The 14,673-nt window shown below is 40.3% G+C and overlaps 1 protein-coding gene across 1 annotated transcript in view; it reads right to left on the reverse strand.

Moving 5' to 3' along the window:
• The window catches only part of LOC123356961 (katanin-interacting protein-like), a 70,423-nt gene that overhangs the window by 34,969 nt on the left and 20,781 nt on the right, over positions 1 to 14,673 (reverse strand). Inside the window, exons 4-5 of the mRNA XM_045000215.1 lie at positions 12,589 to 12,683; positions 8,714 to 8,845 (exon numbers count right to left, since the gene is read on the reverse strand). Of these exons, the coding sequence (XP_044856150.1) occupies positions 8,714 to 8,845; positions 12,589 to 12,683 (227 nt within the window). The remainder of the gene's footprint in view (positions 1 to 8,713; positions 8,846 to 12,588; positions 12,684 to 14,673) is intronic.

Raw genomic sequence — 14,673 nt, forward strand, 5'->3', positions numbered from 1 at the left:
TATTGTAAACAAAAAGAATCCTGACAATAGTATTGGTCCATTACTAGATGGAAATGATAGAATTATCACTAATAATGCAGAAAAGGCAGAAGTGTTCAATAAAATGTTTCTGTTCTGTTTTCTGGGGAAAAATAGACAATCCATCTCATTATAAAGTGATGAAAACACTCTTTTCATTCTACTAGTATCTCTGGAGGATGTTAAACAGCAGCTACTAAAGTCAGACATTTTTAAATCAGCTGGTCTAGATAATTTTCAGAGTTTTAAAAGAGCTGGCTGATTGTTGGCATTTCACTAGAGGTCACCTCAGGGGTGAGGTGCTCTTCTCTTCTCTCTGCCATATGCACAGTGACACAGGCTTTCTTGATGCTTTAAGTAAGTAACTGATCACTACTTGCTGAGTGTTTTGCTTTAGATACAGCAGCTGAGCAAATTAGAAAAAAATAATTGTATAGGCATTTTTAGATACTTTACAAAATAAAGCAGATCATCACAAAGTGAAAAAGGAAAAATATCAGAAAAGAGTTTTAAAACTGCAAAAGGGGGCTAAAATTGTAAGACACAAATATGTTAACAGGTCTTTTTAGAGGAAGAACAATTTTTATACTTTTTTTAAAATAAAGGTATTAAAAATTAGTTTTTAGAAAAATACTTTGTATGTTTGGGTTATTTTGAAATAGAGTCTGAAAAATAATTATATGTCTTTTGAAATAAAGAATAGATCATGTATTGTTAGAGAAAATAAATAAGACAAAGTGAGATAGAACAGGCAAGAAAAGCAAAACCTCTTAGCCTGTTACAGAAAGAGAAAAATTAAAGGGAGAGAGTAAGTTTTAAAGCATCAAGAAAGCCTGTGTCACTGTGCATATGGCAGAGAGAAGAGAAGAGCACCTCACCCCTGAGGTGACCTCTAGTGAAATGCCAACAATCCTGCGGTCAGCCAGACTGGGGCAAACCATGTCTTGCTGAGCCAATCAGAAGCTGTTCTATATCTATGTCATAGAATACATTTTCCTGAACCAATCAGGATGTCCCACATGACCACTGAGGTGTAGCTATCGACCAACAAACACTGCATAACACAAGTTTTTGTAGAACAAGTGTTGGCTTGCTTTTTAAAGATTTGCCTAAAGGAAAACATCTCTAAAAACTTATTACTTGTAAACTATAAAGAAAGCTTTAGAATTACACACTTTATAGAAAACACACACAGGCTAACTTAAAAGAAATACTAGCTTATGTAAAACAGTTTGCTGCTTTATCTATGGTAAAAAGTGTTATTTTTCCCCACACTTTTTCTTTCCTTTTTTTTTAATCTAAATGCTGTTAAACCAAGTAAAGTTTTAACAAACAAACTTTTGAAATGCCAATCAAAAAGGAGCATGAGTGTAGATTTCTTTATTTACAGAAAATATGTAAATGTAGTGAACATCCTTATTTGTTTTTAGTTTTGTACCAGGAGTTAAATTACCTTTTTTTTGCATAATGCCTTTAGCCTTTGTCTTTAAAAATGATAGACCTTCATGAACGTTATGTCTAACCTTTATATCAATTTCCCTTATTCTATTTACTTAAAGTAATGTATTTTATAGACTTTTATATTTATTGGAAATTAGCACCTATTCACAACTGTAAGGAGGTCTTTAATTTAAACTTTGTAATGGGTTTATAGGAAGGATATCCTTTGTAAAATGTGAAGATTTTTGGGGTGAACGTAATATTCCCATCATTTACAATAAAAGTCTAAAAAAGAAAAAAGCCATGTGGATTGAGTCCTGTGGCACTTTATAGACTAACAGACGTATTGGAGCATGAGCTTTCGTGGGTGAATACCCACTTCGTCAGATGCATCTGACGAAGTGGGTATTCACCCACAAAAGCTCATGCTCCAATACGTCTGTTAGTCTATAAGGTGCCACCGGACTCTTTGCTGCTTTTACAGATCCAGACTAACACGGCTACCCCTCTGATACTTGACATGTGGATTGAGTAACTGCATGAAGGAATAAGATAAACACTTCCCCCCTCCCCTTTTTAATCTGAAGCTGTTAGCTTTATTTCTAATAACTTTTGCAACAAAATACTTTTTTTTGTTAGCATGCTTTTATATTGGATTTAAACGTAATGCTAAGAAAGCAGCATTTTGCAGCAAAGAGGCACCTTTGCCATGAAGCTATACTTTTCTAATTGTATGAATGGTTAAGGGCAGGTCTACACTTAAAACTCTGAAGCAGTGCAGCTGTACTGCTGTAGCACTTCAGTGAAGAAAATACTACACTGACAGGAAAGCTTCTCCCATGTAGTTAATCCACCTCTGCGAGAGGCAGTAGCTATGTTGACAGAAGAAACCAGGCATTAGGTTGGTATAACTGCATTGCTCCAGAGTGTGGATTTTTCAAACCCCTGAGCGACATAGTTATACTGATGTAAGTTTATAGTGTATACCTGGCCCAAGATGAAGTCTGATCCAACTCGCCCTTATCTGAGGAAACATACCTCTCCCCCACCCCCACGTGATTATCTGATGAAACAACCCAACATCTGCCCCCTACCCACTTATCTCACTCTTTTTCCCCCTCAGTTTAAAACAGTCATGTTCTTTTGCTAACATACAATTTTTAATTATATCAAATAAACTATGAAAAGTGTAACATGAAAATACAGCATTAGGCATTTTTGACTGAGACGTAACATAATAAAAAGACCTATTTTAGAGATATTTTGTAGGTTTAGTGAAATAAAAATGTTTAAGATACGCTACCCTTTCCTTTTAAAAACAGTTTTAGCTTGCATTTAAAGTACCACGCAAAAACTGTTCTACTGGTAAAGAATGCCAGGGTATAATATAAAAAGCCTTAATATAGGGGGCTTACAATAAAATGCTATTTAAAACACAGGGGCAAACGTCACTATAGAACAATCAAACGTCATTGCACTGCAACCCCCTTCTGACAACAAAATATACCACAGGACCCCAGGAGGGCGAGGGACCGAAACCTGAGCCCACCCAAACCCTGCCACCCCGGGGGCGGGGGCAGGGGGGGGAGAGACAAAGCCAAAGCCTCACCTCCCTAGGTCGGGGGGCCAAAGCTGAAGCCCAAGGGCTTCAGCCCCAGGCAGTGGCCCTGTAACTTGAGCCCTACCACCAAAGGCTGAAGCCCTCAGACTTGAGCTTTGGCCTCAGGCCCAAGCAAGTCTAAGCCAGCCCTGGTGACCCCATTAAAACGGAGCCACCACCCACTTTATTTGTGCAACAACATAATAAACAGTATTAAAATAATCAGGGTTTTGCATATATAAAGTGCTTCTGGCTTATGAGAGCTTGAATTTTGGCTGTTTTTTTTAAATAACTATTTTAAAGTTTGTTTTTAATCGAAATATATATACATGGCTTAAATGGGGTTAAACATGGTTGCCATTACTAAGAATAGGTAGCTTTGTATAATATAAAGGCTGTGAATTTAGTGTGCTACTTTTATAGAGATAAGAAAGTTTCTTCCCTCCTTTTTTTAAACGTTGGTTTTGTCTTACTTAAAATTAAATTACAATGAAAATTAGTAAAAAGATGGTGGGCTTTCTGTTTACATTAATGCCCTGTCCCTATCTCTGACACTTTAATATAGGCTTTTGTTTTAAACTGGAATGCAAAACATTTTATTCATTTACTTTGGCAGGCTCATCAAATCTTAGCCAACAAGATGCACAACAGCAACAAGAAAGATAGCAGGAAACAGCTTTTAAAAAGGGCAAAGTTAGCTTTACAAGAATCCCTGAAGCATCTATGGTTTCCAGGGGAAGCAAGGGTGGGGGTAAGCAGCAAACATACCACAGATGGGATAACAACCCTGATTCTAAACAACCCCATGCATCCAGAGCAGGGGCGGCTCCAGGCCCCAGCACGCCAAGCGCGTGCTGGGGGCGGCATCCCGCTGGGGGTGCTCTGCCGGTCACCGGGAGGGCGGCAGGCGGCTCCGGTGGACCTCCCGCAGGTGTGCCTGCGGAGGGTCCACTGGTCCCGCGGCTTTGGCCGTGGGACCAGTGGATCCTCCGCAAGCACGCCTGCGGGAGGTCCACCGGAGCCGCGGGACTGGCGACCGGCAGAGCGCCTCCCGCAGCATGCCGCCCTGCTTGGGGCGACGAAATGTCTAGAGCCGCCCCTGATCCAGAGCCTTCATTACACATTAGCCTATAGAGACCAGGCCATCTGTACACTTCACAGGATCAAATATGTGGGGTTGCTTTATTGATGCACATCTTTATACTTGCAATATGACAAACAAGTCTGGATATGCTAAAACATGTTTGGGGCATGTCCGGACATGTCTGACTTTTTCCTATTTACAGAGTGCACCCCCATGTGGTCATTTTCTGGTAAATCACTTGTATACAATTTTAAAATCTGATCAAAAGATAAACCCTTACTACATTTCTTTAAACAGAATATACAATGATATCCATAGGTAACAGCAAGGGGGTTTTGTAGCTGTCTCTGGTTTAAAAAAAGGCAAGAAAGATTTAGGAAAAAAGTTACTGTCTGGGGAGAATCCACAGGAGTCAAAGAACTTTCTTGGCCCATGATTGGGTAAGTAGAGGGCTAGCCAGTGTTCCCTGGGTAAATTGTAGGGAGTTGTGTTTACAAGTCCCAGGGATCTACTGGACACAGAACCCTTTGGAAGCAGGTCACTAGGGAAAAAAATCTAAAGAAGCATCCTTAGATTAAAAATGTGTTAACTACATGCTGTTTATAATCAATAGAATCAAACAGAACATTCCTTCTGTGATTAACCTCGGGTATGTTATCAAAAACCCCATACCCTGTCATGTTGACTGTAGAGGGCAATGGCCTAGAAAAACAAATTTCTGCTCTTAGGTTTCCAGTTTTAATCAGAGAATAACGATCAGGGCATTCCTGGTCAGGCTGAAGGTATACAGTGGGAGCAAAGTCACCACAATGGAACAAGAGCACTCGGTCTTTTACATATTTCCCAGTTGCCTGCATGAGTTGCATGTACTCCCTCACACAGTTCCCATTCTCAAAATCAGGTTATAGAGGTTTAGCCGGCACCTTCTTGCCATCCACATATAAGGCCACAAAATTATTGTCATAATATTTAAAGTTGAAAGGGTTTTTAGCATAATTGCCACTGATGGCATCATTATCTATAAAACCAATAACTGCCCAAAGAGAGGTTTTCCTGGTTACTGACACGACTACCAGCTGAAATACTAAATACCTTCAAGCCTACCCTGTCCACAGAGTACCTAGCATTGGCAGTCATTAGAGCCTCTATGCAGCCAAACGGACCCCTGGAGTAACTTTAACCCTGTGACAGGATCCGTCACAGAGATCCCATTGGGACTGTCACCTGATGTGCTGAAATTAACTCAGAGCCTGTTTTCCCTGCCAGCTTGGGACTCCAGAACCCTGCCTTGTTGAGTCAGACATGCTAGCCTGCTGCAACACAGACCCAGGGTCTGGGTCATGCCCCCAAAGCTGCAGGCTTTAAGTGAAAACAGCTCTGCAGGTTACCTGACTCCAGCACCCTGACACCCAGCTCCCAATGGGATCCAAACCACAAATAAATCTGTTTTACTCTGTATAAAGGTTATATAGAGTAAACTCATAAATTGTCTACCCTCTATAACACTTATAGAGAGATTTGCACAGGTGTTTTCTCTCCCAGGCATTAATCACTTTGGGTTCATTAATAAACAAAAGTGATTTTATTAAGTATAAAAAGTAGGATTTAAGTGATTTCAAGTAATAACAGACAGAACGAAGTATGTCACCAAGCAAAATAAAGCAAAACCACGCAAGTTTAAGCCTAATACATTAAGCAACTGATTACAGGTAATATCTCACCCTCAGAGATGTTCCAATAAGCTTCTTTCACATACTAGACTCCTTCCTAGTCTGGGCCCAATCCTTTCCCCGGTACAATCCTTGTTAATTCCAGCAGACATCTCAGGTGGTAAGCAGGGGGTCTCTCATGACTGGCCGCCTCTTTGTCCTGCTCCACCCCCTTTTATAGCTTTGGCACAAGGCGGGAATCTTTTTCTCTCTCTGGGTCCCCACCCCTCCTTCTAAATGGAAAAGTACCAGTTTTAAGATGGATTCCAGCATCATGTGACATGGTCACATGTCCTGTGAGACCCCAGCCTCCATTCTTCCTGGGCTGGCCTACACGTACACAGGAAGGTTTGCAAGTAAACAGAGCCATTTACAGTTCATTGATTCTGAAGTACCCTTAATGGCTTCCACTTAATATGTTTACATGAGTAATACAAGTTTATATCTTATTCTCCTAACTTCAGACATAGAAATAATACATGCAAACAAATAGGATGAACACACTCAGTACATTATAAGCTTTGTAATGATACCTTACAAGAGACCTTTTGCGTAAAGCATATTCCAGTTACATCATATTCACATTCATAAGCATATTTTCATATTTCAAAAGACATACAATTATTTTTCAGACTTTATTTCAAAATAACCTAAATGCATGAAGAACATCTTTTTCTAAAAACTAATATTTAATACTTTTGTCACACTATCTGGATTTGCTTACGGCTGTGAGTGCCAACCTCAGGGCAGACTGTCAAGAAGCAGAGCAGAGACCCCAAACTGGTTGTATGTTCTATAATCAGATATCACCAACCCAGTAACAAGTGTGAACGCCTAAATCACTATAACAGTTTTACCATGGAGTCACAGACAGTCCCCATGAGCATTCCAGTCTATTTTGCCACTCAAGCAGGCTGGACTATATGATAGATGTCAGTGCTTAATTTGTAACGAAAGAGATGCCGGGGCTCAAACAATTTTTTTTACATTCATAACTGATGCAGCAAACCCAGATGTGCCGAGGTTATGAACTGCCAAATCTAGAGGTGCCAGTGCTTAGCCCTGGCACAAATTAAGCACTGATAGATGGTCACTTTTCACAAAAGATTACAAAATAATCAGGTTACTTCCAGTCCTAACAGACCAGTTACCTACCCCAGGTCAATTTCTACCTTATATCCCACACCAAAGACAATCCTTGTAGCCAACCCTATAGTAAATATCTAAGGATTTATTAACTAAGAAAAGAAATGAATGAGTTATTACAAAGTTAAAGCAGGCACACATATATACACAAATGAGTTACAGTCTCTGGTTTCAAAAGCTGACAGAGTTGTAGTAATCTGTCAGCTCTGAATGTTTTTAGGGCTAACCCAGGTTAACCCTATGTATCTTTGTTTCTGTTTCATAGCTCTGGCCCTGTGAGAGTCTAAACAACAAAAGATGAAAAATGTTCTTGTCGGCTATTTTTATTTCTTTTTTCCAGAATTCATGCTGATGGGACAAGCCCTTTTGCACATAGCCTCTTCATGGGTTTAAAGGGGCAATTAACCAAGTCTTTGTATTGTGAGGTCCCACAATGGCCCATTTAGTTTTGATAGGCCTTCTTGATGGGCAGGAGATGATCCCTCCTGACTCAGTTCAGAGCAAATATGTTTTACAGATACAAAGCAAAAATTTAAATACTACCTTATAACATGTGATAAAGATATTATAAGTGAGGTTAATGCAGGCAGCATCTTACAAGAATTTTCTAAAGTCTAAACACCAAACACATTGTTATAAGTCCAATACCCATCATAACCATACTAGTACACAGGTGAAGCAGACTGGTTTCCAGTGATTAATTTGTCAGTGCTCGGCTGAGGCCTAAAGCCATGGCAAGAGCAGGCAGTCCTGGTCGGCCAGCATCATAACCTTTATTTAAAAAAATAAATAAAGATTATTTTTCCTCTAAAGAGATTTGTTAACATGTTTGTGTTTTAAAACTCATTCCTTTAGTGCAGTTTTAAAACTCTCTTTTCTGACATTTTTCCTTTACCACGTTGTGATAATCCTTTTATTTTGTAAATTATCTAAAAACCTATAAAATTATTTTTCTCTAAAAGTGTGTAAAAGCCCTATTTTCTTCTAACCTTAATATGTAAAAAACCACACATACAAATCACCCTAAGTTCCCCATAAATATTTTTTTAAAATGGCCAACCACACCAAAAGTGTGCAGGTCCAAATAGAAGACATGGGGTAGGACATAAACCAGAAGGTGGATGGAGGTGGAAACCGGTCAAAATTATATGGCGAAGAATTCTATAAAGTCCTTAACTACTAACATCTTTATCAATGACCTGGAAGAAAACATAAAATCATCACTGACAAAATTTGCCCTTGACCCAAAAATTGGGAGAGTGGAATCTTTGTGGACAATCACTCTAAGGGCTGAAAGCTTTCCTTCAGCAGAACCCTTAATTCTGCCTTGAAGTGACACCATGCAAAAGACATACAATTATGATTTAAGTATTTTAGTGTTGTAGACTGCAATTAGATTAAACTGATGCTTTTTAAATGATACATTAGATGTTTTCATTTTTGACCCTTCTGGTGTCACTTTTACCCACTCCCAAATACTCTAGTTAGCCATATACATTATAATGGGTTCGCTTGAATTAGTGAGTATTGGTATACTGCCAAAACTATGGCAATTGAGTCCACTTTCATCCGAAGAAGTGAGCTTTAGCTCACGAAAGCTCATGCTAAAATAAATTTGTTAGTCTTTAAGGTGCCACAAGTACTCCTGTTTTTTTTCACTTTCATTTAGACTCACATTTGATCATGAACAATGCCACAGCAGAAATCAATCTGTACCTGGGAGCAATTAATATGATAGTCGTTTGTCTCCATATTCAAGCTTTCGTAAGGTTCAAAATCATCAGAGTACTCCGGAGGGGGTGAAATGCAGAGTCTAGAGCCACTTTCTGTTTTAATCTGCACAGGTTTCTATAAAAAGAAACAAACAAATCACATCTTTCTTCTGTTATTAGCACACTAAGTATGTAATTATCACATGCTTCCTACAATGTTATATCCATGCATATTAGATATAAACTTTCAAATGTAACTGGAAAAATATTCCTTCCCTAAGTTTAAAGGGATACCATTAACTTAAAAATACTCTCCCATCTGAAATTTTATCTAATATTGTTACAAGTTTTCTGTCTCGCTCAAGAACAAAATGAATGGAGGAGAGTGGTTGGCGCCTTATGCTCCACAGGGAGTGAATAAGAAGAAGAAGAATTGTTACAAGTATTAGCAATGGCTGCATTTGCACTATAGAGTTGAATCAAACTGACTGCACCAATGTAAGCAGCAATGGTGCAGTGTCTCTACATTAGCCATCCTGCTCACAATGCATTGGTTAAAAGCATGAACCTGATTCTTGGATGGGTAAGCAGAGGAATATCAAGTAAGAACAGAGTGGTAGCATTACTTCTGTATTGTCAATAGGGAGCCTATTATTGGATACTGTGTCCAGTTCTGGTGTGAACACTTCAAAGAGGATGTTGAAAAAATTAGAGATGATGCAGAAAAGAGTCCCAAGGTATTAATCGAGGTTGGAAAATCATGCTTTATAGTGACAAACTTAAAATGCTCAATCTATTTAGTTTACCCAAGAGTAGGTTAAGTGGCGACTTGATCATAGTCTACAAGTACCTACAAGGAGGAAGGGGGAAGAAATTTTTGATAGCAGTGGGCTCTTTAATTTAGCAGACAAGAAAGATAAGACAATCCAATGGCTGGAACTCAAAGCTAGACAAATTCAGATTAGAAATAAATTACAAATGCTTAACAGTGAGGGTAAACAACCATTAAAGCAGTTATGTAGGGATGCAGTGGATTCCCTATCATGTGAAGTTTATCTTCACTTTATTTTTAAATATCATTTGACCTAACAAGAGAAAAGCAGCTTCCCGAAAAGAAAGTAATGGAACAGACTGCTAGAAACCTACTAGTTGCAGACTGACACACGAGGTACTCCTGGTTTGTTGCTTTATTTGTTTTCAGGATTAGATTTGTTTAACAATTTAATCTAAATTTACAACCATTTATCTCATTTATAACAAGTTACTTAAGCGCATTACATATCAAAGTCACTTAAACAGAAAAATAGTGTAATATGTTGCAATAGCTCAATGCTTTGCACAATTCACATGTATGAAATAAGCACAAATAGGATTTAAACTATGTTCTGTACAGTCCTCAACTTTATTACACACTATAAACTTCAAATGCATAAGGAAATTTTATAGCCTGAACCAAAGAATGACTAATGATGTTAGGGCTACTTGTACTTAAAGTTAATCATGTGCTTAAGTGCTTTGTTGGTCAAAGTTTAAAACTCATTACTTTTAGAGCCAAATTCCTCCCAGCCTTTCCACAGTTACTAGGGAAAAGCAGAGTACAGAAGCTACATTTAGTGTCCAGACTCTGTGTGCCATATAACTGAGCTCCATTAGGGTTCTCTGTCAAATTGCAAGAAGCCACCACCCAAACAGCTCTATGTAGATGTATTCCAGCTATCTCCAAAGGAGGAAACTAAATTAACAAGGGACTTCAGACTATAAAGTTGATATAAAGTTCCCATATGGTGATGGGACTGATATACTGCTATACTAAGTCTAGATCAGAGGTTCTCAACCTTTTTGGGCTCAGGACCCATTTGTAAATGTTTATGATCTGTTGTGACCCAGTAAATAGTCCGGGGGTGGAGGCGCTGGGGTGGTTTCAGTTGGATCCTGTCCCCTGTGGAGGGTTGGATCCTGCCAAGCACTCACCCCACAGTGGTGGCTCCTGTGCTGTGGGGCTACTTGGGCTTGGCTCTCCGCTTCAGGCATTGCAACCTCTGGAGTTTCAGCATCACTCAGGTTTGGCCCCGCCCCTTGACTGGACCAAATTTGTGAGTGGAGCTGTGACCTGACTCATGGGGTTGCAGTGTCACTCATTCAAATTTTGCCTACCCGGGCTCCTCTCATCACAATATCTGGGCCAAACCTGAGTGGTGCTGGGACCCCAGAGGTTGTAGTGCCTGGAACAGGGAGACGAGCCCAGCCACCTCCTTGGGATGGGAGCTGCCATGGGACCCTTTGAAACATTCTGGCGATCCAATTTTGGGTCCCGACCCCCAGGTTGAGAAACCCTGTCTAGGCTGCTCAGCTATCTTACTAGACATTTTAGGGGAAAAGCCTGTAAGGTCTCTAGATCAGAGAAACTACTCTATGGGAAAATATGCTAAAGGTGTCCCTGTACCTATTGACAGTGTCAAAATAATAATAAAATAAATTAATTAATTAAAAAAAATTATGGGCCAAATGTGCAAAGTGTGATGAACAGATACAAGGTCTGGTAGTAAGAAAGAAACAGTTAAGAAATGCATAGTGCTGATGACAAGGATGATATAAAAAAAAACCCAAAACATACAGGTGGCTCCCTAGGGAGACTGTTAGTTGTGGCCTCTCACAAGATAATAGATTACTAGCAATATTGTATCATTTCAGTATAACACAGTACTGAACATTTTGCTGAAAGTATAAACCTAATAAGGAAAAAGTTTGTTTTCTAAAAAATGTCTAGCAACCTGCTCTCTGTGGTTGGATTTAATTTAGTTCAAGTAATGTTCCTTACATGGGATCTGATCCTGTTCCCATTAGTGGTGAAACTCCTAGGAATTTCAATGAAACAGGTGCATGTACTATATTTTGAAGAAGTATGGTCTAATATTATCATACAAAATTAATATATCAAAAATGAAGACTCAAGAAATTTCTTAAGGTAAGTCACCGCTTGAGCGAGACATGTACAAGTTATCAAGTTTATATCTATACGAATGATTGAAATCAGTTATTTCAATCATCTTGCTTTAAAATCAGTCCAGGCTGGAACTGTAAAATTTACAAATTTGACTAATGCTATAGCCTGTTTATACAGGAGATCACATGATCGCAATGGTCCCTTCTGGCCTTAAAAATCTATGAAAATAAGCAGAATAAATCACTGAAGGAAGATAATATAGCAGGCACACAAACATTACATTCATTCTTCCACAAACTGGTTCCTGCAGCAATATGTTCTTTCTGCTCCCTGGTCTAATCAACAGACCCTTGTTCTGCTGTTCCCCACCTCCTTTCCCCCAATAACATGAGGTGGAAATCACGTCCCTATTCTTTCCATAGGGATCCTATTAAAAATATTAGCTATCTGGGGCATGCACACGTCCTCTGAACCATGCCATAGTTACTGCTGCAACCAGTGGTAGGGAGCAGCCATATTTATCCATCTTGTCAAACCCAAACTTCCAGAGCAATTTTGTAAAATGTCATCGATCAAGACATCTTACTGCACACACAGCGTACTGAATTCTGATAAACTGATCACTTACGAGATTTTTTTTAAAATACTTTTTTCCCTGTGGGGTAAACAAGTGCGGGGCTGACGACCACTGTCCTCCCATGGGGAAGCAATATCCACTACCAGTACGTGCTGCTCTTTTTCTTTAATTTAGGAATGTAAGAATTCCCTACTGACTACGTCTCAGGTTAGAGCAACTGCACAGTGTGTCTCCCTGTGCACCTGTGTAATACTGCAGAACTAAGGGATGTAGTTAGGGTCAGGAAACGGCCTCCCAACGAACTTGTTGCTGCCCCAAACAGTTCACCAAGGATGCATTCTTCCCTGCCACGCCATACCTGACACCACCCTTTACGCTGGATTTTGCTTGGTGCAGTCTGCGTGCTGCGTCCTTGCAGTTCAATTTCTTTTACTTGGGCTGCTGTACCAGAATCTGAAACAGGAATTAGGAACAATCTCATTGATAACACATATCCTCCATGGAGTTCTTTCAGAATGTTTATAAGTCTCCCCAGGTCTGAGACACTTTTTTGATTCCAATGTCACACAAAAAGTTAAACACAAGTGTGATGCTCCCTGGGGGTACCCAGGTTTGTGAGGAACCTTGCTACCACCTGCTCTTAGCATAAGTGAACCTTGTCTGTGTCTGCCTGGGATCAGTGCCCTGATGCCACCTGCTACTGGCAACAGTAGCAACTACCTCCACAGGCTCCACTCTCTCTTTACAAGTTAGTGACAGGCACACACCAACCCAAGAGTCCTTCAAGTATCCCCTGTAGTCTTCAGTCCCTGCCCAACTGGACACTCACAGAATTACCAGGCCCACTGATCCCAAAGGAACAGCACACCACTGCTTAATAGTTCACCTTGGAACACAGCTTTGCTTAGCACACACCATTTAGATTTGTTTATAGCAAAAGTATGTATACGTTTATTGAACAAAAGACAGAGATTCATAGGACAGCACACAGAAATTTGGAAACAAAGGGTTCCATATAAAACTGGGTCTTTATAAGTCCCTCAGACGGACATCAATTCTGGGCAAGATAGTGAAGTGGCTGATATGGGACTCCATTAATAAAGAAAAGGAGGGTAACACAATTAACGCCAATCAACATGGGTTTATGGAAAACAGATCCTGTCAAACTAACTTGATTTTTTTTTATGAGCTTACAATTTTGGTTATAAAGGTAATAATGTTGATGCAACAGACTTCTGTATGGTGTTCGACTTTATACTGCATAACATTTTAATTTAAATAAAGTAGAATGATATAAAATTAACATGGAACACTTTAAATGGATTAAAAACTGGCTAACTGATAGGTCTCAAAATGTAACTTGAAATGGGGAATCATTATCGAGTGGGTCTGTTTCCAATGGAGTCCCACAGAGATCAGTTCTGGGTCATATGGAATTTATCAATGACCAGGAAGAAAACATAAAATCATCACTGATAAAGTTTCCAGATGAACCAAAACTTGGGGCATGGTAACAATGAAGAGAACAGGATCTGGATTGCTTAGTAAACTGGGCACATGCAAACAATATGCATTTTAATATGGCTAAATGTAGATGTATACATCTAGGAACAAGGAATGTAGGCTATACTTAGAGGATGGGGGACTCTATCCTGGGAAGCAGTGACTCTGAAAAAGATTTGGGGGGTGTGATGGATAATCATCTGAACATGAGCTCCCAGTGCAATTCTGTGACCGAAACAGCCAATGCGATTCTCAGATGCACAAACAGGGGAATCTCAAGTAGGAGTAGAAAAGTCATTTTACCTCTGTATTTGGCAATGGTGTGACTGCTGCTAGAATACATTGTCCATTTCTGGTGCCCACAATTCAAGAAGGATGTTGATAAATTGGGGAGGGTTCAGAGAAGAGCCACGAGAATGATTAAAGGATTAGAAAATATGATTTGTGGTGATAGACTAAAGGAACTCAATCTATTTATTTTAACAAAGGGAAGTGTAGCAGGCTGGTGTGGCTCCCCTCCTCCCCGGGGAGGGTTGAGCCCCGGACACCGGAAGGGGCGGGGCTACAGAGCAGTGAGCCCGCCCCTCAGAGGGTCAGGCGGCGACCCGGAAGCATAAAAGCCGGCCATCAGAGCTCAGTCAGAGCCCACCTAGCGTCGGGAGCAGACCTGCCCGAGAGGGCTCGGGACTGGGAAGCCGCTAGAGCCCAGAGCAGTTGCCCTGACTGGCCGGAGCGTCCCCTCGCTCGCTACTGGGAGGACCTGCCGGAGCTTCCCCGTGCCATCTACGAGGAGGAGCCGCTGGAGACTTCCCCTCTCCCTTGCTGTTATCCCGAGGAACCCCCGGAGCAGACCTGGCCGGACTTCCCTGAGGAACTGCCGGATCTACGCCCCAGCCCGGGCTGTGAGGAGCCCATGCTGTTGGACTTCCCGGGAGCGGAC

The sequence above is a fragment of the Mauremys mutica genome, unplaced genomic scaffold, assembly GCF_020497125.1.
Source record: "Mauremys mutica isolate MM-2020 ecotype Southern unplaced genomic scaffold, ASM2049712v1 000094F_np12_subseq_1:153747_obj, whole genome shotgun sequence".
NCBI classification, from domain to species: Eukaryota; Metazoa; Chordata; order Testudines; family Geoemydidae; genus Mauremys; species Mauremys mutica.